The sequence below is a fragment of the Misgurnus anguillicaudatus genome, chromosome 10 (genome assembly GCF_027580225.2).
Source record: "Misgurnus anguillicaudatus chromosome 10, ASM2758022v2, whole genome shotgun sequence".
NCBI lineage: Eukaryota > Metazoa > Chordata > Actinopteri > Cypriniformes > Cobitidae > Misgurnus > Misgurnus anguillicaudatus.
The window spans coordinates 33,791,458-33,813,739 of NC_073346.2; the positions used below are offsets into that span (position 1 = coordinate 33,791,458).

General features: G+C 37.0%; 1 protein-coding gene across 2 annotated transcripts in view; it reads right to left on the minus strand.

The window, feature by feature from the left end:
* Positions 1–1,706: 1,706 nt before the first annotated feature.
* Positions 1,707–22,282, minus strand: part of LOC129448571 (nucleoside diphosphate-linked moiety X motif 17) — a 48,679-nt gene continuing 28,103 nt past the window's right edge. Inside the window, exons 1-8 of one of the 2 annotated variants that reach the window (XM_055211052.2) lie at positions 18,352–18,497; positions 9,075–9,144; positions 6,833–6,912; positions 5,918–6,010; positions 5,662–5,844; positions 5,402–5,478; positions 4,539–4,699; positions 1,707–3,472 (exon numbers count right to left, since the gene is read on the minus strand). In XM_055211052.2, the coding sequence (XP_055067027.1) occupies positions 3,246–3,472; positions 4,539–4,699; positions 5,402–5,478; positions 5,662–5,844; positions 5,918–6,010; positions 6,833–6,912; positions 9,075–9,144; positions 18,352–18,432 (972 nt within the window). In that variant the 5' untranslated portion in view covers positions 18,433–18,497 and the 3' untranslated portion in view covers positions 1,707–3,245. Of the gene's footprint in view, positions 3,473–4,538; positions 4,700–5,401; positions 5,479–5,661; positions 5,845–5,917; positions 6,011–6,832; positions 6,913–9,074; positions 9,145–18,351; positions 18,498–22,282 lie in introns of those variants that run through there. The other variant, XM_073872419.1, reaches the window with a different exon arrangement.

Here is a 22,282-nt window from a genome sequence, read left to right on the forward strand (position 1 = left end):
ATACAAACATTATATATATGTTATTAACATTTCTTAAATATATACATGCATGTGTGAGCATTTATTTATACAAAGTTATTATACACAGTTCACACACATATGTTTGTAATAAAAAAAAATTATTCTGCTATAGATTAATCGCGATTAATTGTTAAGCATCCCATATATGTGCATCCCATATATATGTATATATTTATTTCACACAAATAATATATACACTCACAATATAAATAATGCACTCTCCCATATGGTAAAAAACATACAATAAATAAATAAATAAATAAATATATATATAATGTATTTAGTATAAATTTTAAATATATTTAGACAAAAAATACATTTTTGCCATATGGGATGTAAAATTAGAAATGTATTTGCTTACCCTTGAAATACATTTTAAAATATGTTGATATTAGAACGCTAAAATTAAATATATTTCCAAATTCAAAAATATATTCAACTGATCATTACTTTCTAAAAAATTATTTAGCATATATTTAAAATATATTTTTGCACAAAGAAATGTTTTTTTTGCCGTATGGACTGGCCGACTTCTGTCAAACCAAAGTCCCTTTATATTCAATATATTTGGTCGGTCAAACAAACAGTTTTTCCTTTACAAAATACAGTTGACATCCATTACGTAATACGTAGATTCAAACTATTGAGTTGAAAGACCCACTTTTTACTTCAATGTGGATCAGTCTCCCGTATTTGCAGCCTGATTTCTCACCAACTTACTCATTCACAAATGTTGACTAAAATAAATACATGAAATGTGTATAATGTTACAGAATGTCCAAAAAACTAAATATTACTATGGTATGTTAAAAAAACTAGTAATACCGTAATTTTTGTAAGTGCTAACATAGGAATTTTAAGTGACAAACACAAATGACTTTGTATTTCTATTGACGTTAATTGAACTCCAGAAGAAAAACCCTGCCATTTTATAAGCATAAGAATTATAAGAGCTCTGTTTAGTTTCAATGTTCAGTCTCGGCAGTCTGTTCTGATGTTTATTTTTCATTACCTCTGAGTTTCCTTAGGAACAGCCTAATAGCAGGTGTCAGGGGAACATTTCAGCAAAAAAGCTTTTGCACACCATCTAAAAGTATGAGAATCTTTCTCTCTCCCCAGAGGGGAAAATATGAGTTTGTATTGAAATGTTCACAAGCGTTTAATTCTGAGTCACGTATCAATCTTTACACCCTGAACAAAACCAGAACACGTTTGGTTTATGACACACAGTTCAAAGCATAACGACCCCCTACACACACTTTTCCCATCTGAACAACTGACTGGAAAAAAAGGCATTTTTCCTTCTTGAACAGAAATTCTTTCCCGGATGATTTCGGAGGTCATTAAACGCTGTCGTGCGGCTGTGGGGAGCTCCTGATTGCTCTGAATCTACTGGTGGGGGTTTCACTGTGTTTCCACACAAATAGATGGAAACAAACCCATGAATGAACAAGAGCCAGGATGAGATTCCAGTCCGGTGCTGTAACCCAGCTGTGGGTCCCCCAGGGCACATATTCATAGAGCCTCACTCAATGCGACCGGAAACACTGCCTGCAGGTAAAGTGTACCTTAAAGAGAATAACTTTCTGTGTTACAAGCTTTAACACACAAACATTAGAAGTTATATTTGCAAGAACACAGTGGAGTATTGCATAATAAAAAAAATAAGGAAGCCCAATGCAGAATCAGGATTGTTCAGAACTGTTTATTTGTCCCTTAAATTATGAAAATAGAAATCCATTAACATTATATATATACAGCACACAACACCCAACGAGTGGAGATGAACAAAGCTGAACGTTCAGTCTGAAGAGTTTAGCTTTCTTGAGCCCGACCTGTAGAAACCAATCCTTAACAAAAACAGCGAAGAGTGACTCACATTTGTACAAATATACACAAATCAATTTGCACTGCATACGTGTAATTTGCAAATTTTTCTTGGTATAAAACAGAAAGACATCCAACAATTCCTAAATATTTATCATCCATTTTCATCAATACATAGACAATTATTTTTCTCGCACACATTAGCTTCACTTATAAGACTGCAAAATTAAGACTGCAGTCAAACCTGTCAGGTACCTCATGGAAAATAAGTTAGCTGCGTGCAAAATTTGTTTCCAAAGCAGCTAATTGGTTACTATTTGCTTAAAAACATGTACACAGCTTTTGCACTCACAGTCCTTTGGAGCGAGGTAACGCAGTTATGTTGAAAGGTTTAATCAGTTTACCCAAAAATGATTAGATTTTTCCTTTAAAACACACGCCATGCCAGGTTTGAAGTTAATGATGCTGATGCTATTGGTTTTCGCAGGTCACATGACTGCTTTGTGCAAAATTTAGTGGTCCAGAGAAGAAAGGTCAATGGACAAACTGGAATGATACGAGTAATTTTTCGTTTTAAGACTAGGGCTTGATTAAATATTGGTCATTTTCGAATTCTCCTTAAAGGGATAGTTCATCAAAAAAATCAAATCATGTCCTCATTTACTAATCCTCATGTTTTTCCAAACCTGCATTAATTCCCCTGTTCTGCTGAACACAAAGGAAGACATTTTGTGAAATGTTTGTAATCAAGCAGGTTTGGAGCACCATCGACTTCCACAGTAAAATAAAAATACTATGGAAGTCAATGGTGCTCCAAAACTGACTGCTTACAAATGTCTTCCCTTGTGTTCAGCAGAACAAACAAATGTATGAAGGTTTGGTAGAACCTGAGAGTGAGAAAATTATGACATAATTTTCATTTTTGGGTGAACTGTCCCTTTAAGAGGTTTAATCACCTTTATGAGTCTACATTATAACAGCAGAAACAGATTTATGAAAGTAGCAAATAAAAACAGATAAGGCAAATAATAACACATAAGGCAACGGCACAAGAGATTTAAATCTCTTATTATTTTTACAGACTATGAAGCAAGTAAAAGGTTAAAAACTCTGTGATGGTCCATACAAACAAACCCTCGGTCCTCAATTCTTATCTTTCATAGCTTGATTTTAAGTGCTTTCACGTGTGAACCTGATATAAAGTTCCTTAAAAAGAGCTATCAAGAGTTAGGCTGTTTATTTTTAGTTGAAACATGAACTAACCAGTCGAAAGATGAAAGATTATCATGCAATTAAAGCTCAAGTTAAGGAATATATAATAGATAAAGCCCATGGTTACACATATGGGTTCCTCCACACTGAATTCCAGTGCAACTAATAGTAAGCCCTACTTTCATTCACTCATCCTCTTCTTCTTCCTCTTGGCCGGGACCTCGTAGTGATGCACGGCCTCCAGGCTCCTCCTCCTGCACGTGCTCAATAGCAACGATGCCAGTGAAAAGAGCATAGCTCAACATCGCTGCCACAGCAACCAACACTGACAGCAGCTGCTTGCGTCTCTTGTATGGCTCGTTGTCCAGATCACTTCCCTGTTGTGTGCCGGACACCGGACGACTAACTCCCTCTACACACAAAAAGATACCCACCCAAAATCAGAACCCAATCTTACACTTATCGGCACATTTTGTTCCTTACAAACTTTATTTATTAAAGGGATAGTTCACCCAGAAATGAAAGTGATGTCATTGATGACTCACCCTCATGTCGTTCCAGACTCGTTAAACCTCCATTCATCTTCGTAACACAGTTTAAGATGTTTTATATTTAATCCGAGAGCTTTTTGACCCTTCATTGGAGGTCTATGTAATGTATACTGTCCATGTGCAGTAAGGTAATAAAAACATCATCAAAGTGGTCCATGTGACATCAGTGGGTCAGTTAGAATGTGTTGAAGCATCAAAAATACATTTTGGTCCAAAAATAACAAAAATTGCGACTTTATTCGGCATTGTCTTCTCTTCCGGTTCTGTTGTGAAGCGCACGCGTGAGACTAAAGTCACGTGACTGCAGTGACGCAGATGACGTGTTATCCTCAAACATGTTTGCGAAGTTTATTTTTCAAACTTATGGCGTGTGCTCCCTCAGACTGTAAATGAAGCCCGGGTGCACAAAAAACCCAGCTGGGGCGCACCAGATAACACGTCAGCCGTGTCACTGCAGTCACATGACTTTAGTCACGCGCATGCGCTTTAAAACAGATGTGGAAGAGAAGACAATGCTGAATAAAGTCAGAATTGTTGTTATTTGTGTACCAAAATGTATTTTCGATGCTTCAACACATTCTAACTGACCCACTGATGTCACATGGACTACTTTGATGATGTTTTTATTACCTTTCTGGACATGGACAGTATACCATATGTAGATTTTCAATGAAGGGTCAACAAGCTCTCAGACTAAATCTAAAACATCTTAAACTGTGTTACGCAGATGAACGGAGGTCTTACGAGTTTAAAGACAGTATTTTTATTTTTGGGTGAACTATGCCTTTAAGTGTTGCAAGGACAACTACAACTACAAAAGTTGAAATAGATAAACGGACAACAAACTAGTTTTATATGGTTACAAAGCAATATGCACTCATGAAACTCTTTATTTTGGTGTGTGTGTGAAGATAATTGGTTGCTCACCAGAAGCTTCCTCGCTGGGAAAGTAAAGGCTCAGAATGTTACAGCAAAATGCATTTAAATTGTCCAGGTTTTTCAGGTGGTGTTGCAGTCGACAGTTGGGCAGCTGAATCTTAATAAGTGGAGCTAAATAACCGAACACATATGCATCCAGGGAAGAGGGCCTTCAAAAAACACAGAATAAAATAAAAAGTCATGTTCATCTGAGATGCTTTAAGGGATAGTTTAACCAAAAATTTTAATAATGTCATTAATGTCTCACCCTCATGTCGTTCCAAACTCGTTAGACCTCCGTTCATCTTCGGAACACAGTTTAAGATGTTTTATATTTAGTAAGAGAGCTTGATGATCTAAAGTCACTTGCTTGCAGTGACACGACTGATGTGTTATCTGGTGCGCCCCAGCTGTTTTTTTTTGTGCGCCCGGGCTTCGTTTACAGTCTAAGGGAGACGTACACTGTAAGTTTTAAAAAAACTTTGCAAACATGTTTGAGGATAACACGTCATAGAAGAGAAGACAATGCGGAATAAAGTCGTAATTTTTTTTTCGACGCTTCAACACATTCTAACTGACCCACTGATGTCACATGGACTACTTTGATGATGTTTTTATTACCTTTATGGACATGGACAGTATACCGTACGCAGATTTTCAATGAAGGGTCAACAAGCTCTCGAACCTAATATAAAACATCTTAAACTGTGCTCCGAAGACGAACGGAGGTCCCACGAGCCTGAAACGACACGAGGGCGAGTCATCAATGACATCACCTGCATCCCTGGGTGAACTATCCCTTTAAGGATCTGTGACATTTACAACATGCAAGACCTTCACAATGCTTTTTTAAATATAAGTATACCACTTACGAATCTCCAAAGAAAAATTTGTTTGATCCCAAACGTTGAGAGAGAAGATTCAGGCACTCCAGAGCATCACGGTAAACCTGTAGAGGAACATGGGGAGAGAGACAGAGACTGGGAGGTTTAGAAAGAAAGAGTTAATAAAGACATTCTCTATTCATATTAGAAATCTCACAAATATTTCACTGTAAACAGTTCTTCTGCCTTATCTGAGTTCAGATCCAAAAATGTATCAATATCCTTTCCATGGAGCAGAAATCCCTCACCTCTTTCTCCGCCTCTTCTCCCGCCTCCAGCGAACTGTTTCCTCGGATGAGACGGAGTCTCTCCAACTGCCTGTTCTGGATGCGGCCCGGCAAGAAGAAGTTTAAGGGGAAGGAGATGTTTTCTGCGTGCCAGCGCCGTGTCACCTCCACATAGTTCTTAGAATCGATCCATAAAGCATAAATCTACCAAGAGACAAGAAGTTTGATCATGCATCCGGAGAAACCTCTCTCTTCAATTTACGGGTTTAAATCTCACCAGCGAGGGTAAAAGTCGCTCCTCCAGAAGTGAGATGAAGGCCAGTGTGTCTGCGCCCTCTTTGGCTGAGAGATCGAAGTCTGCATTGTACTTCTGATTAAAAAATAAAATAAAATTGGGCTTTACTACAAAAACTCAAAATTAGAAGCATAGCTATATAAACATCTTTACACATGCCGCTCAAAATAGAGCATAAACATTAATTTATGATGGTATTTCTCAAGATGTAATAATGTGTTACTTATAAAAGTTAATTATTAATGTTATAAAGGAGTTTTACACCCCAAAATATTTTTCAAGTGTTGTGTTTCTTTCCTACCAAATGCCAAATAACCTCAAATGTGATGCAACTCATTGGAAAACACAATGTTTAGTTTGACAGCTCCAGAATTTTTTTTTCCAAAGACTAACTTCTACAATTTCGGGTTGTTTGTTGCACAATTACACGCATTTAAACAATTTTCATCAGTAATCTGGGATAGGCGGAAGTATTTTGACACCCAAAAAATGACACACTTCACCTTTAAGTTATGTAGTGGCTTTCAAACAGTAATTTGAACCGTATCTGTTTCTGACCACAAGAAAAATCTTAGGTTCTGAGACAAAAATCCATAAACAGTTCTGGGTAGCACTACTACCGACCGGGTAGACGAAGACACAATAAACAAGCGTCTCCAGGAAGAGTTCTAATTATATCCACATGACATCGCTTTTAAAGCCGACACAAATGGGTATCTTCGTTTCGCAATCTAACAGTACTTCATCGTGGCAACATGCATATCTGGAACTCATTTTGGTGTGTCATTTAAAACTTTGGTTTTTAAACGAATAAACCCGAAGCTTTGTTGGATATAAATGCACTTATGACCTCATCATGTCTGGAGCACAGCTATACGTTTTGGGTGAGATAATCACCTGTTTTCTCAACTGTATGATGATCTGACTGGGCTGAGAGCAGCTGCCTTCATCTCTGGTCCTGAGGGCTGGAAGTGAACCTTCAGAAAAGAGATCAGAATCAGTAAAGCACATTTCTTTTGTCTGGACGAGTTTACTGCAGAAGTTTTTTCATTTATTTTCTACAGGGCAAAGAAATGACCAACTGCAAGGCCAAGATAAGATGAATATTTAATACTAGACCAACAGAAATGGATCTTTCACAAACCTTTAAAGGTGTTTGAAATCAGTTCAAAATCTGTTTTGCCTCGACTCTTACTGTGGGTTCACACCAGACGTGAGTTCAACGATTTGCGCGGGTAGATTACATGCAAAGTCAATGCAAAGACGCAATCAGACGCTTCCTCATGCAGGGCGATGCGAATGATGCGATATGGGCGGCGCGTTTGCCCTGAAAACACGCCCTATTCGCCTTAAACACATCTTCGTAATATATTCGTTGAAAATATTAAACTCGAGCAAAAATTCGCATGACATGAAGTTAAATCCTGCGAGTAATCTAGAGCGAGTAACGCGATTCCTCGCATACGTAGCATTACTGACGCGCACAAATCTTCGTAATATATATCGTTGAAAATATTCAACTCGAGCAAAAATTCGCATGACATGAAGTTAAATCCTGCGAGTAATCTAGAGCGAGTAACGCGATTCCTCGCATACGTAGCATTACTGACGCGCACACATCTTCGTAATATATTCGTTGAAAATATTCAACTCGAGCAAAAATTCGCATGACATGAAGTTAAATCCTGCGACTAATCTAGAGCGAGTAACGCGATTCCTCGCATACGTAGCATTACTGACACGCACACATCTTCGTAATATATTCGTTGAAAATATTCAACTCGAGCAAAAATTTGCATGACATGAAGTTAAATCCTGCGTGTAATCTAGAGCGAGTAACGCGATTCCTCGCATACGTAGCATTACTGACGCGCACACATCTTTGTAATATATTCGTTGAAAATATTCAACTCGAGCAAAAATTCGCATGACATGAAGTTAAATCCTGCGAGTAATCTAGAGCGAGTAACGCGATTCCTCGCATACGTAGCATTACTGTACGTAGCATACACCAGCCACGTTTGAGGCGTCAAATTCGCGTCTAGTTGAGTTTACTCGCTTCATTCGCGCGTGAAATTCTAGCCATCGAGACATTCACACGGAAATTTGCGTCATGGGAGGGGCTTATTTGACTCCAATCGCGTCACTACTAGACCAAGCTCCTGATTGGTTAACGCGCCGTGTTTTTCCGCCAAAGTTCACATTTTTCAACTCGCGCGTTTCCCATGGCAACGCTCTAGACGTGCGAATGAGGGGGAATCGCGTCTACCGCGCCGCACTAAACGCCTCAACTATACTTTGCAAGGCTGTGCATTCGGCCGTGCGCGTACGTTCGCACATAAAAAAAGAGACTACACTCTGGGCTTTAAGCTAGAAGTATAGTTCAGCTTATCATGATGCAAATTTCATCATTATAATAGTACACATGCACTGTACACGCACCGTCAGATTTTTGTAACTGTGCGTACAGGAAAATGTTGCATGTAGACGCATTCGCCAAACGTACGTGTACACGTACGAGTCCGATAAACAATGCTTTGCAATGCTGTATGTTTGACTGTGCGTGTATGTAAAAAAACAAACTATACTCCGACATTTTGACTCCATAAAATCATGTCTAATGACAAAGTCAAGCAAGTATCAGACATAACCAAGCAAATATTTAAAGACTACAATGCTTATTTCTCAATCTCATTTTTCAGTACCCTGGTTGAATTTTTCTAACAAACTCTGAACTCCATAAACATGGGATACCACAGACTGTAAAAACTACATCTCACTTCAAAAAGTGTTGCCCTCCCATGTCAGTATGCTGTCTTTGAAGGAAGCATTTTTCACCTTGCAAACACATTCATAGTTTGAAGCTGCCAGCTGTGCAAAAATCCCATTTATTACACAAGATCTTCAGAAGATCTCGGAAAATGTGAATGGGAAAATGATAATGAGACAGATGGAGCATGGAAAAACAGAGTAAAATAAAGTGAAAACAGACAGACATGACTTATCAGCAGCACTGGAAAGAGGAAAAGGCCTGGGAGATTAAACGACAGACTCCAGCTGAAACGTGCGCTAAGCAATCCTCTTTAACAAACGCTGAGCGTCTGCCAAGAAACAGATGGTTTAATGTGTAACTGCTCACCTGTGGGGCTTCTCCAGGGGTTGGAGATCTTGTGAATTTTAAGAGGAGCTCCAGCGAAGCGAGCATACGCCTGGAATATTGGATAGAACGAAGGCATTAGTAGAATATCCACCATGTTCATTTTGAAGCTGGTTTATTGAATCTAAACTTCTTAATTCTTTCCTTTTTCAAGTCAATGCTAATGAACACAATAGCGGCTCGTTTGACAAGGTTCCCACAGCAAACTCCAACTCCACTGCGATTACTTGCTAATTGTAACGAAAACATTTACATTTGTAAAGAATTAGTTGGATTAAAAGTTAAAATTTCGAACAAATGTGCAAATATGTAGTTGCATACAAACATATCTTGCACTTTCACCCTCTTTTACAGTGTTAATCGGAGCAATAAAATAGCCTAAAGCTACAATCTGTCATTTGTTAGCTAAAAATGACCCAATTCATTTATAAGTACAATAACAATCAGTGTTGAAACGGTCCCCAAACAAATGGTGCTAAATAGCACGTAAAGTGGTTCTTGGCTCCTAATCATAGAGGAACCATTTTTAGTGCTATACAGCTAATATTAGGGCTGCAGCTATCGATTCTTTTTGTAATCGATTAATCTAGCACTGAATCGATCGATTAATCGAGTAATCGGATAAAAATTTTGTTTGTGTTTTTAAACAACCAAAACAAATAATGCATAACGAAAATGACGTGGCTGTAAAATGTTCAAGCATTTGGCTTTTACTTCTAAAAAAAACCAGAGGTATTTGGCTCCAAAAAATAAGCCTATTAATTTCAAAGTTTATAAGTGCCAGTGCCAACAATTAAGCACTTTAATTTATTAATATGCATAACAGGGTTCATGCTGTAATCTAGCCCTGACATCAAAGTAAATATCTGGTTTATGTACATTTCTACACCTGCAGCATTTACCATTAGGCTACTAACATGTAATATATCATTTCTGGGGTGAGCCTATTTGCTATGGTAACAACCTGTGTGTGTGCGCGCGCACGTGCACCTGTGTTTCTGTGTGCACGCGTGCTGTGCTTGAGGAAGACACCCCAGTCCAGTGTTGCCAGGTTTGCGGTTTTCCCGCACAATTGGGCTATTTTGAAAATACAGTTGCGGGAAAAAATTCGGAGCTGCGGGTTGCGGTTTTTTGGGCTAGTTTTATAATGTGCCGCGGCCACGAAAAGGTTTATCTGTAGACTTATAAAATGAACGTTCTTTATTTGCCTAATGTCCATTAATGCCATAAGCAATACATGTCAACCCAAGGACATCTGCAGCGTCAGGAAGTCAGTGGAAAAGTGAGTGGAGGGGCGCTTTTTGCTCTTAATATCACGTCAGGAACAAGAAATTACCTTACGTAAGGAGATACGTCTATACTGAGAGGATATTTACAGACCACGTGAACCCATCTTTGTATGATCTTTTCAAGTTAAATAGAACATTTTAAATATGTAGATAGTATGTTAAAAGGGCAGAGTTCATACTGTCTCAATATAGCACGGTTGGGTACACTAAGATGTACTTAAGATAATCTTAAGAAGTACTAAAGTAGATTTTTTTGTGAAAATAGAGCACCGTAAGTGCATTAAGAAAATTTTCTTCTGCATGTAAAGTACATTAAAAGCAATAGTAAGAGTTTATTTTAGAGCCTTTGTTGTTATCCCGGAGGTTTCAACTGTGATTGGACAAATGTAAAAATTGGGCTAGTTTTCATTTCTTTTGGGCGGGTTTTAAGTTGTCATTGGGCTGGAAATTTTTCTTGGACCTGGCAACCCTGCCCCAGTCAGACGTTCAGTTGCTTCATTGCATTTTGGTACGGCAGAAAAACATACATTCCTTTTCAATAAAACCCTGCATTTGGTTTGCATCACTTGCATTGGGGTGCATTTTAGGTTAAGAATTCGTTCGAAAAAAAAACGCGTTACGACATCACGTCCCGCTGTATACAGTGAATGCATGCTGAAATGATTGTTGCGTGGCTACATAAAAGTTTAAGCATATGTGATGCATTGCGCGATCGGTCTGACTCGCGTGAGAGAGAATAACTTCCTTTTGCTAAACTCCAATAAGACAGAGATTATTATTATTGAACAAAATATGTCAGATTACAAGTTGCCCATATATGGTTGCACTGTGGAGCCGTTTTTTTGGTACACACACCTGTAAAGTGCATGCGTGTTTGTGAAGAGGTTCTTTTTTAAACAATTGAACGTGAATACGAAAACATCAAAGCTAAACATCATATCTAGTCAAACCGCATAACGACATCGCTACAAATACAGTATGGGATTAAAATCAGCGAAAGCTGTTACCTTGTTTCATCGACGCTTGGTGAAACAGCAGTGGATATTTTCGGTTCAGATGCTGAATGTAATGATCCCAAACTTTAGACGTTCTCTCTCTTCCGTTTATGGACATATTCGCTCCGCCATCGCGCAAACTAAATTCAAAATGTACCACACGCTATGACGTGCTTCCTGAACATTGAACAACGGTCCGTGTGAATCAGATCTTGGCGCGTGTAGTGCGCGTCATTGGAATTTAACGAGGCTTCGAGGCAGAATTTTTGCCTCGAGGAATTTTTTGAATCGAGTAAATCGAGTAACTTGATGAATCGTTTCAGCCCTAGCTAATATTGACACTGAATATCGGATCGGCCCACCCTAGTTTCATTATTGTTTTTTCACAATAATCACATTTTTTTAACGATTCACCAACCTATAAAATAGATATGAATTTCCATGAGATAGAACAACAAATATTAAAGAGCACCCAACGTAAATCTCTTTTCTTAAACTACAACAAACACACGGATTGTAGGCAACAGTTTACTTCCTGGGCTTGTTGACATGGAAAAGACCGACATTATCATAATTCCTTCCCGCTTCCGATTCACAGCATGCAAGTTAATTCCTGTTAGCATTGCATTGTGCGCAAATCTTTCAAACTTGGTAAGGAGCGGCACATTTCCGGCTGACGTCAGAGGTATTCAGACCAATCACAATGTACAGCTTAGCTGGCAAATCAGGGACACAGAACTTTTCCAATCTATGCGTTTCAGGAAGAGAGTGAAATCTGGAGCTACAAAAATGTACGGTATGTGGAAAATAATTTGTTTTTTTAACCATAAACACACTGTATTATACCAAATACACAAAATAATGTTTTTAGCAATGAAATAGGTGCTCTTTAAATAAACTTAGCTATGTAATAACATCTATAAGAACAACAAAAATACCCAACAACACAAAAACGCACATCAAACTGTCCTTGTAACTCGATTAGTAGAGCACTACGCAAGCAACACAAAGGCAATGGGTTCGATCCCATAGATTAAATGTACTACTAAAAGTCTGCCAAATGCATTAATCTAAATCTAATTTAAATCTCTTACCATGCCAACCCAAGCCCAATCTCTACCTCTAACTTATATATTAGGGTTGTCCTCCTTATAATGGGTCAAAAAAAATTAAAATGTTCAACTCTCACTCTCACCCCTAAATTCAAAATTTGTTTTGCCTCGACTCTTACTGTGAGTTCACACCATACGCAAGTGCAATGATTTGCGCGAGTAGATTACATACAAAGTCAATGGAAAGACGCGATCAGATGCGTCCTCGTGTGGGGCGATGCGAATAGCGGACTCGCTTCGTGTTGCTTCAGCCATTGTCTGTCTCAGTGTATATTGTCTATTGTGCTTCATTCACATTGAAGCTTTCTTGCTTTTAAAGACACAACACATGGCTCCAGACTAACTTTTTTCACTAGGAGCACAGTGGCCCCCAACTGAAAAATTTAGGGGCACACACCGTAAATCAACATGCTAACCAAATATTCACATTTCTACTTATTTCCACTTACTATTAAATACTTTGATGATAGATAGATGCAGAAAGTACAACGTGCTGTTTCAAATTTAGTGTCACATCACAAAATATAAAAGGTCAAATTTACTGGACGCACGTGCAACTGCATGTAAAATTTATTGGCACACTCTCAAATTTTGGTGGCAAAATGCCACCATTTGGTGGCAGTCTGGAGCCCTGCAACACAACTAAAACAGGAGTTTTAATTGCATGGAGCATGTTCAAATAAGTCCATTGCTGCCATAAGTATATTATTATACAATTACACGCTAGCACAAAGTATCACATAATATGCGAATGTGTTAAACTTCAAAGGTCTTGAGCAACCTCTTAAAAAATGCCAATTTTTTTATTTATTTATTCAAACATATTGGTGCGGTAAGAGCATGAACTTTTATATGAGGAATAGTAAATGATACTTGTTACCAGAAAGGTCAACAAGCACAACTTAAAATAATAAAAATAGCAACTATACAATATTAAAAACAACAGCAGAACAAAAGCAGCAAACAGGAGTTTAAGATTGCATGCCTAAGTTTATGATCACGTCACAGGCCAAGGGACATAATTTCACGTTTCAGCACATCCAGCCAAGATCTGACAGATTCAACACTTTACACCTGGCAGAGAATTTCAGTACGTACTTTAGCAGATTCTTTCCATTGAAAGCTTCTTATACCACACTAAACACTAGTGTTAAATGCCCTTCAGCTGTACTTTAATACTTTTATAGCCCTAGGCCAAGAATAAGACACAACCCTGATTCCTGAAAAGATGACTTCACCCAAATATAAAACTATTTACGGACCCCCATGTTGCCTTAAATTTTCCTTTATGTGGAACAAAATAGGAGATTAATTATCCTTACACGGCTCTTTTTTTATACAGCGACAGTTCACAGTGAGAACTTTTTCTAAGCTTCAAAAAAGGTCATTTATTTAATTTGACCTCTGTGGAGCTTTTCTGTCAAGGTCATTACGTCCTTAAAAATAAAGGTGCTACACAACACTATACAGAAACCAATTTTGTCTGGTTCATAATTAATACATTTCTGTATCACAAAAGATGTTTAAAATATATTTTTAACAACATTATATAAACTATTCCTTACTGTTAGGTTACCAGCACTCACTGAACTTTAAAACTCGACTGTAACAACTAAACTTTGACTGTAAATGGTGGGAGACTGTAAATGGAAAGAGCCGCGTACCACATTACAAGAATTTCCACCTTTTTCCGCTCGCAGCCGAGCATTGAGCTGGAAGGGCCGACTAGACAATTAAAGGCTGACATCATCGACTCAGATTTATTACTGGCCCGATTCCGACAGAATTCTGAAATGTGGCTCGTAAAGTGGAGGGGATCAAGTTTAGAAATAAATCACTTAAGTGAAGACACGGTACAATCCAAAACAAACACGGGACGGAAAAGTACAAGTCCGCTTTGCCAACTTAGAATTTACGGGTCATGAAAGGAAAGCCATTCATCAGACTCCTACCGTACACATAATGACGCTGAAATTAGGCTACGGATGACAGAACGACTTCTCTTGAAAGTGCAGATGGTAACAATTAGATTCTTGCATAGTGTGGTGCAGATGAGGAATGGGCTGCCCCGACTTTACGTCCCACCCATGCTCTATTCTGCATCCAATCATTGTTCTGTTGTCAAGGAAGAGATCCCAAAAGAATGAGTTCATTCATAAATAAACAAATATTAGTGTCAGTGTTATTGCCTAACTGTAACATTTACGGTTTAGCTATGTCCTGTTGCTCAGTTGCTAATACAACAATGCAACAATCATGGGTTCAATTCCCAGGCAATACATAAACAGACAAATAACAAACTGAATAAGTTGCTTTGAATAAAAGTGACTGCCAAATGCATAAATGTAACGTAAAGTAAAATGTAATATAAATGTAACATTATATAAAAGGCATCATTTAATAGGTGCACTATGCAAAGTTTGACATCCAAAGAAATAAACATTAATGCACCTGCAAAGAGGCTATTGCTGCAATTACATTAGTAAGCAAAATGTGTTGCATGATGCTTGATTTACTATACCATAAAGTGTCATAATTATAGTCTATATATAAAATTATTCACTTTATTTAGGACTTTTTTTTTACTATATTGCATTGTTTCAAAGCAGCTTTACATGAAAGAGATTTATGCAACTGGATCCTTTTCAGGGCAGTGAGCTAATCTGGAAAATTCTGAATGAATTTAACATTTCCAAACTGTCATACAGAGGGACCAAAGGCATGTCTGCGGTTCTCAAACCACCCACAGTAGGTGCAGACACACTGTAACAGACAAATATTAACCCAAACCGCCAGCGTGCTGGAAAATGTTCACCACACTCAGAGAGTCCAAGACACACAGCACCGATATAACCTAATCTCTTTAACACACGATTTCAGCAACAATCATGTTGTCTTTTGTCTACATAAACTTACTGTTGCTTAGAAACTCCAAAAAAATCTGATTCCAGTCTCCAAGGCAGCAGATTGGAAATGAGATTGATGCTAACACTAAATGACAGCGGTGGTTTTCTGGCGTACAGTAGCAGCCCTCTGGTCTGACCGAACTAAAGTGGGGAAAAACTGAAGGAAAAGTATTCCACAAACAATAAGCACCTTGGTTTGAAAATAAATCACTTGTAAGAATTTGGGTCAGGACTACTGACGTCTTCACCCTTTACTCAAATATACTGTATGCGTGTTGTAATGTTGCGTTTGGAAATTGAAGTTAATGAAAATAATCCAAGCATTTGCAATGAATTACACCCTTACATGTGCAAAGCTTATGGAGTCAAGGCACACGAGAATCACTCCTTTAATCCACAAGCGTGGATCAACACAATATTACAATAAGACATTTCACAAGACTTTTTTAAGATGTCGAATAAATCTTTGGTGTCCCTAGGGTACATATGTGAAGTTTTAGCTCAAAATACCCAACAGATAATTTATTATAACATGTGAAAACTGCCAGTTTGTAGGTGTGAGAAAAATGTGCCGTTTTTGTGTGTCCTTTAAATGCAAAAATATCTCTTCACTAAATGTCAGGGCAGATTAAGGGGCGGTTTTATCCCCTTATGACATCACAAGGGGAGCCAAATCTCAATTACCATTGCAGAAAATGGTTTACCAAAACTAAGTTACTGGGTTGATCTTTTTCAAAGCTTCTAGGTTGATAGAAGCACTGGGTACCCAATTATATCCCTTATACATGGAAAAAGCTAGATTTTCATGGTATGTCCCCTTTAACTCCTAGAATTACACTTAATGTATGCTTTACTTACTGTGAGCTTTATATTTTCTATGCATTTTGTCTATTTGAGTAAAACCCATGCCCTGTTTTACTTTGCCTTATTGATAAATAATTTAGTAATTGAAGAATTTGGCAGGCAATTTTATAAGTCACTTGCAGTACGTGTAAGCTATAAAGTTTTTGTCAGTATGTGTACTCTTGTTAAATAAATTCCTTAAATCGAGTTATGTGTTTTGTCCCATACTCTTCCCATTATGATGGTTTATTCAAACCTGAGGGGGTCATTAAAAACAAATATGGTGCAAATACTACTTTAGGAGACGATGATCATTTCTAACTTCACTATCACAGATTGAACATTGCTTATTTGGACAAAGGTTTTTGTAGATATTCAATACCAGATACAGTCAAAAAGATCAATGACTGTACTAAACATGTTGAAAGAGATGCATGTCATTATCTTGAGCGATGTCATAAGATGCTATTAACTTGAAGTCAATTCAAGTAAACATCACACGTATGCACTAACAAAAACACTAGAAACGTCAAGCTTATAAAGTACCATGTAAAACCTTGTTATTATGACACACGAAAATAGTAACCATTCAGCACCATAATATAAATATTCAAGTAACTTACGGTCAGGGCCGGTTTTTGCTATGGGCAATGTGGGCGAACGCCCAGGGCGCAATCTATGTGAGGGCGCACGAGCGCACTCAAAAAAAAAAAAAAAAACATCAAAGCGTTTTTTTAGACAAACGCTCATTTCCATGTCAAGTTAGTGCTGAGAGTCATACACAGGTTGTGTGCGTGTCAGAAGAGGCACGGGAGAAAGGGGCGGGGAAACAACTTGCGACTGCAAATCGCTCGCTCGCCTGTTAAGGGGGGCGAGCGAGGGATAGACTGATCCCAGGCCAGAGGCCCCACAACACAAACTGCTGGGTCTGCTTCCAAATAAATTTTATTTTTCATTCCTAAAATTAACATAGACCCATATACCTACGAACATGTTATCAATTGGATTTTGTCAAGAAAAAAAAATCTTTAGAGTCATCTACGTGACTCACGTCACGTGACACCGGTTGATTGACGGGCGAACAGACGTTGTTGTTGGCAAAATGTAATGCAAAGTTAATGATGTCGAGTCTTCATCATCATCATGCCATGGATCAAATTAAAAGACAAAAGAAGCCATCAGTTGCTCAGATTAGAAAAAGAAGAAAAGAAGATGAGGAAAATGGGCAAAAGATAAAGGTATGGCGATTTCTATGAGTGACGACATGAGTGACTGTAGGAAATAGGCTAACGTTATTTATATTAGCCTCGCCCTCTTGCTAATATGTTGCTATTAGCCACAGAACACGACTATTTTTTTTTGTTTTAGTTTTGCTGAACAAGCAACTATTAGAATTGAGGCACCATGTCATGCAACTAAATTCACCCATAGGCAACACACAGTCTAGTTTGTGTTTGCAACACAAAAAGTGCAAACTCACACAGACCTCCTGACTGTGTCATTTTTTATTGCTATACGCTATATGTGAACTTAAATAACTTCTAATATAAATTGACATGCCATTTTGTAAGCTAAAGAGTGATATAGCTTTTTAAATAATTTGTAGTGTATGCTTAGCATTTGTTAACATCCTATAAACTAATAAAAGGTGTGTTATGGTCATTTTAATTGGGTAACTGATGCATGTATGATGTAAGTGTATCTAACTTACATATTGTATCTTAATTGTAAATTCAGGGGCACTTCTGAAATATTTTGGAGTTAGAGCGCCCACTGGCAAAAATGAGGAGTCAGACATGGTTGTGTCTGATGAGGTGTGTGTGTGTGTGTGTGTGTGTATACTGTATTACATTTATTTACATGTTGGTGGCGGGATTTGGGGGTAATTCTTTTTTTTTCTGGGGGCGGCCAAGGGATGGTTCGCCCAGGGCGTAAATCTAGCCAGGACCGCCACTGCTTACGGTAATAATAATACAACCAATGTACCATATCAATGCCACGGTTTTTATAAGAGATTTTAGGTTGGCTGTACCGAATATCTGTACAAACACGAACACATAAGGATCATTCAATCTAAACTTTCAATCTGAATGATACAGTCATACAAAACTCACCAGAACGATGAGGCAATCTATATTTACTGACGGTAAACCGAAACCAGCCTTCCAACAAAACAGCTCACAGGGCGCCGCCATCTTTACCGCACGAACGTCGCCAAACCGGAAGTGATAATTCTGCAAAATAAAAGCGCCTAAAGATCGCCTGTTTCAGTCGCTATTTTTTTTTATAAATGTCTAAAACAAATGTCTGCCAAATTACTCATTGGTCATAATGTAAATTATTATTGCACCAAAATGAATTGTTTAAAGCAATATACAGATATACAGGTAAATTAGGTCTTACACACAAGGGTTTCATCTGACGCCTTTAAAACGTATGGTTCATGTGAAGTAAAACATGCATGCCTGTGTATAACATATTTTACAAACATGCTCATGTTGTGTGTGTTACTGGGGAGCGAGGGGGTGTTATCCCTTGCGCACAATCGTCTGCATGTGTTGCAACTCTCCATCACAAGCTGCCGCCAAGAGTCCACAAGCCAACACTGCATACACACATGATGACATCATCCCGAGAGTCCCAAAAGACTCTCTCACAGAGAGAATCCAACACACATTCCTGGTCAGGACACGAGGACCCATCCCACCCTCCTGCTCTCTATTTGCAGCACATTTTTTCCCAATCTAAGTCAATATGACCTGAATAGATTGCACATGTAGCCACCAAGTGTGTTCTCATTTGGGTAGTAGCCTAGGCTAATGTTTCATAGAGGACAAATAAGTTCAACAGAATCTTTGGAGTTCTCTGGAGTTTTTGTTCCGGATGTGATGATGTTGGAACAGTTTGCACGAACAAACTAAATGGCTAAAGGAAAGCCTGTGATCTCAACCCCATGCCTTTGAGCACCATTTTCCAGTTAGCCTAAATCTATATTTTGGAAGAGCATTTATTTTGAGAAAGAGTTTTACATGCTCTATAGCTAATGTGCATAAAAAATATTAATTTTAATGACCTAATACTTTTATTTTTGATATTATCTTATGGAAAACTGTAGATGCTACACTTTCCATTTATTAGACAGTATATTAGTAATTTTAGACAGCAATTTAGTCATAAATTGTAAAAAATAATATAGAAAATTTTCAATTTCAGTTTCAATTCAGTGCAGAATTTCATTATCTGTTTCAGACTCTTGTGTGCATGGTAAGATCACTCCTCACTGACATAAAGAATCTCACACTGAAAAACCAAATGAGGCATTTACCATACCAAAATTCAGATAAAAAAATTCTCAAACTTCAGGTGAATAACCACTAATCACTGAGTCAACAAGTTCATTTAGCACATCTCATCAGGAAAACAACATATCAAAAAACTAATAAAATTAAGCTGACTTTTTCAACTTTATAAGGTATACTCATCAGTAGTTATAACAACTCATCTATAGTCAAGATAAATAATAGTAAGTGATTCAACAAAAAAATTTAAGGCAGCAAAAAAATTTTAGGTCACAGGTGATGTCATCTTTTAGTACTTTTGCACAGAAATCACTGCTACATACACAATGCAATTTGGTAAGACTTTATTTTAATAGTCCACTTTAGACATTTTACTAATTATAAGTAACTTTGCAACTACTTATCAACAACCACTCTTTACACTATTAGTAGACTATACTAAATATCTATTAACACTTTATTGTGATGATTCTTCAACAGACATTCAACTGTCTATATCTTTGTAGGTCCATGCCAACTTATTCCACTTACCCTAACCTCTTCCCTAACCCTAACCCTTACAGTCTATTAAATGCTAGTTAGTTGACATATATTTGCAAATTAATGAAAGTTAGTTAAAATGTAGTTGCAAAGTTATTTATAGTTAGTAGAATGGCTAAGGTGGACTATCAAAATAAAGTTTAACCTGCAACCTTGCACATTGGTTCTCTTGCTTGAAAGGTATTACAAAATAAAGTTGATCTATAATAATTACATCCTTTATTATATTATTTGTAAGCATGGATGAAATTAGAATGAGAATTTCCAGCCTTTGTATTTTATTCATTTTGCAGATGGTGTGTGTAAGAGATAGATTTTAACAGTTTAAATTTACCAATTTTACGTTAAAGTTTAATTTAAAATGTAATGCATAAAATATTGTAATAATGTAAGAAATTATCTGGTAAATTTATATTTTATTTATTCATTAAATGTCATTAAATGTTTCATTAAAATTGATTGCTAATAACTACAAGAATGTATTTCCTGCTTTTCTTTTTCAAATTTGTTGAATACATGTAGGAAATGTGGCAAGATATATAAGAAACATCACTTTTTAAAAAAAAAATCGTTGTAAACATCACACCTAATACTGAAAGGCAGAAGTTACTGTGTGCCAGAACAAATCAGCCAGTAGTTGGCGCTGCAGAGTAACAAATACATTACAATAAACCTTTCAGTTTTTATCACATAGGTGCGTTATAGTGTCCATTTAATCTCTCTCTCTTTCTTCAAAGCATACCAAAAGGTTATGTACACTACTGGTTTATATGTCACTTTTATTGAAAAAAATTACAAAATCCAATAACTAATTTTAGTTCAGTTTTATTATTCAAGAGACTTAATAGAGTTCTCAGTTATTTTCCATTTAAGTATTACCTTTGTCTCATATGTCTCTTTTTAAATTGATAAAAAATAATGAGATAAATGGACAATTGTCGACCTACAGTAAGAGCATTGATATCTCTGTTTTGGTATCATGGCAAATCTTAACAGAAAGGTGCAAGAGCTTTTCGAGATCTTCTGAAAGATATGTGAGTGCTCTTTTTTCTGAAAATCTCAAAAGTTGAAAGTTTCAATTTAATGTCATATCTGTCTATTTGAAACAAATAAGATATCAGTTAAAGAGAGACATTAAAGAGTTTTCCTCCTTTTGGGACGAAATGCTTTGCATTTTTGTTGTCTCTCCTTTAGAAATGAACATCAGAGAAAATGAGGTGCACGAGGCTCCACCCACTTGAGTTCAACCTGCTCAGGTGCTCAAACAATAAAAAGACTGTTCAGCCTGATAAAGAGCTATTTTCTTCTGATTTTGACTCAGACTGCTGGAAAGGGAACACATACTAAAGGATTGTTCTTCTTCAAAGATGATGAAGATTATACCGAGACCCTCTGCCACCTTAGCTTTTGGTTGGCTTGTACTTTTTATGGGTAAGTAGCAATGTTTTGGCTTAATTATTTTGAAATAATTATATATAATTAAAATGTTCATTAATGAAAAATACCTAAAAACAACAGTTTAAATCTAAAAACAGTTAATGATGCATCATTTTTTTCTTTGTTTTAACCCATTGTTTGGTAAAATATGGACAAACCCAACCCCTGAGTTTAAATTAACCCAGAATTTTTGAATGTGGTAAAACAATCCAGCATTTTTTTTCAGTGGGTTTTATACTGTGCATGTAAAAAGGAGATTAAAGGTGAACTTTACCTTGATTTAATGTTATTTCATGTTTATTTTTAGCAGACAGCACTGTAATGCATTTGTTTGTCGCAACCGAAATTGATTGGCACCCAAAACAGATTAATAATCACAATAATTGTATAAACTAAATTTGATAATTAACTGAATATTTATTTAATTTACATAAATACTCAAGCGACACTAAAGTGTATGTATTGTATTGTGTAGTATATGTATAAATCTATAATTAAGCCATTTGATTTCGGCTGGACTAAAATGTTGTTTTCTTAACAATCTATTAAAATCTGATTCAGGTGTGAACTCTGTCAATATCTTTTCGGTGGAATCCCTAAATGAAAGTACAGTCAGCACAGCTTTATACCCCAAAACTACATTAATCATGGACCTCAGAATCACTAACAGGATTTATAATGACTCACTAAATGACCAGGACTCAGAAGAGTATAAATCACTCAGGCAAGAAGTGGAGCAACTGGTAAGGGTCTCTTTTTAATATGACAA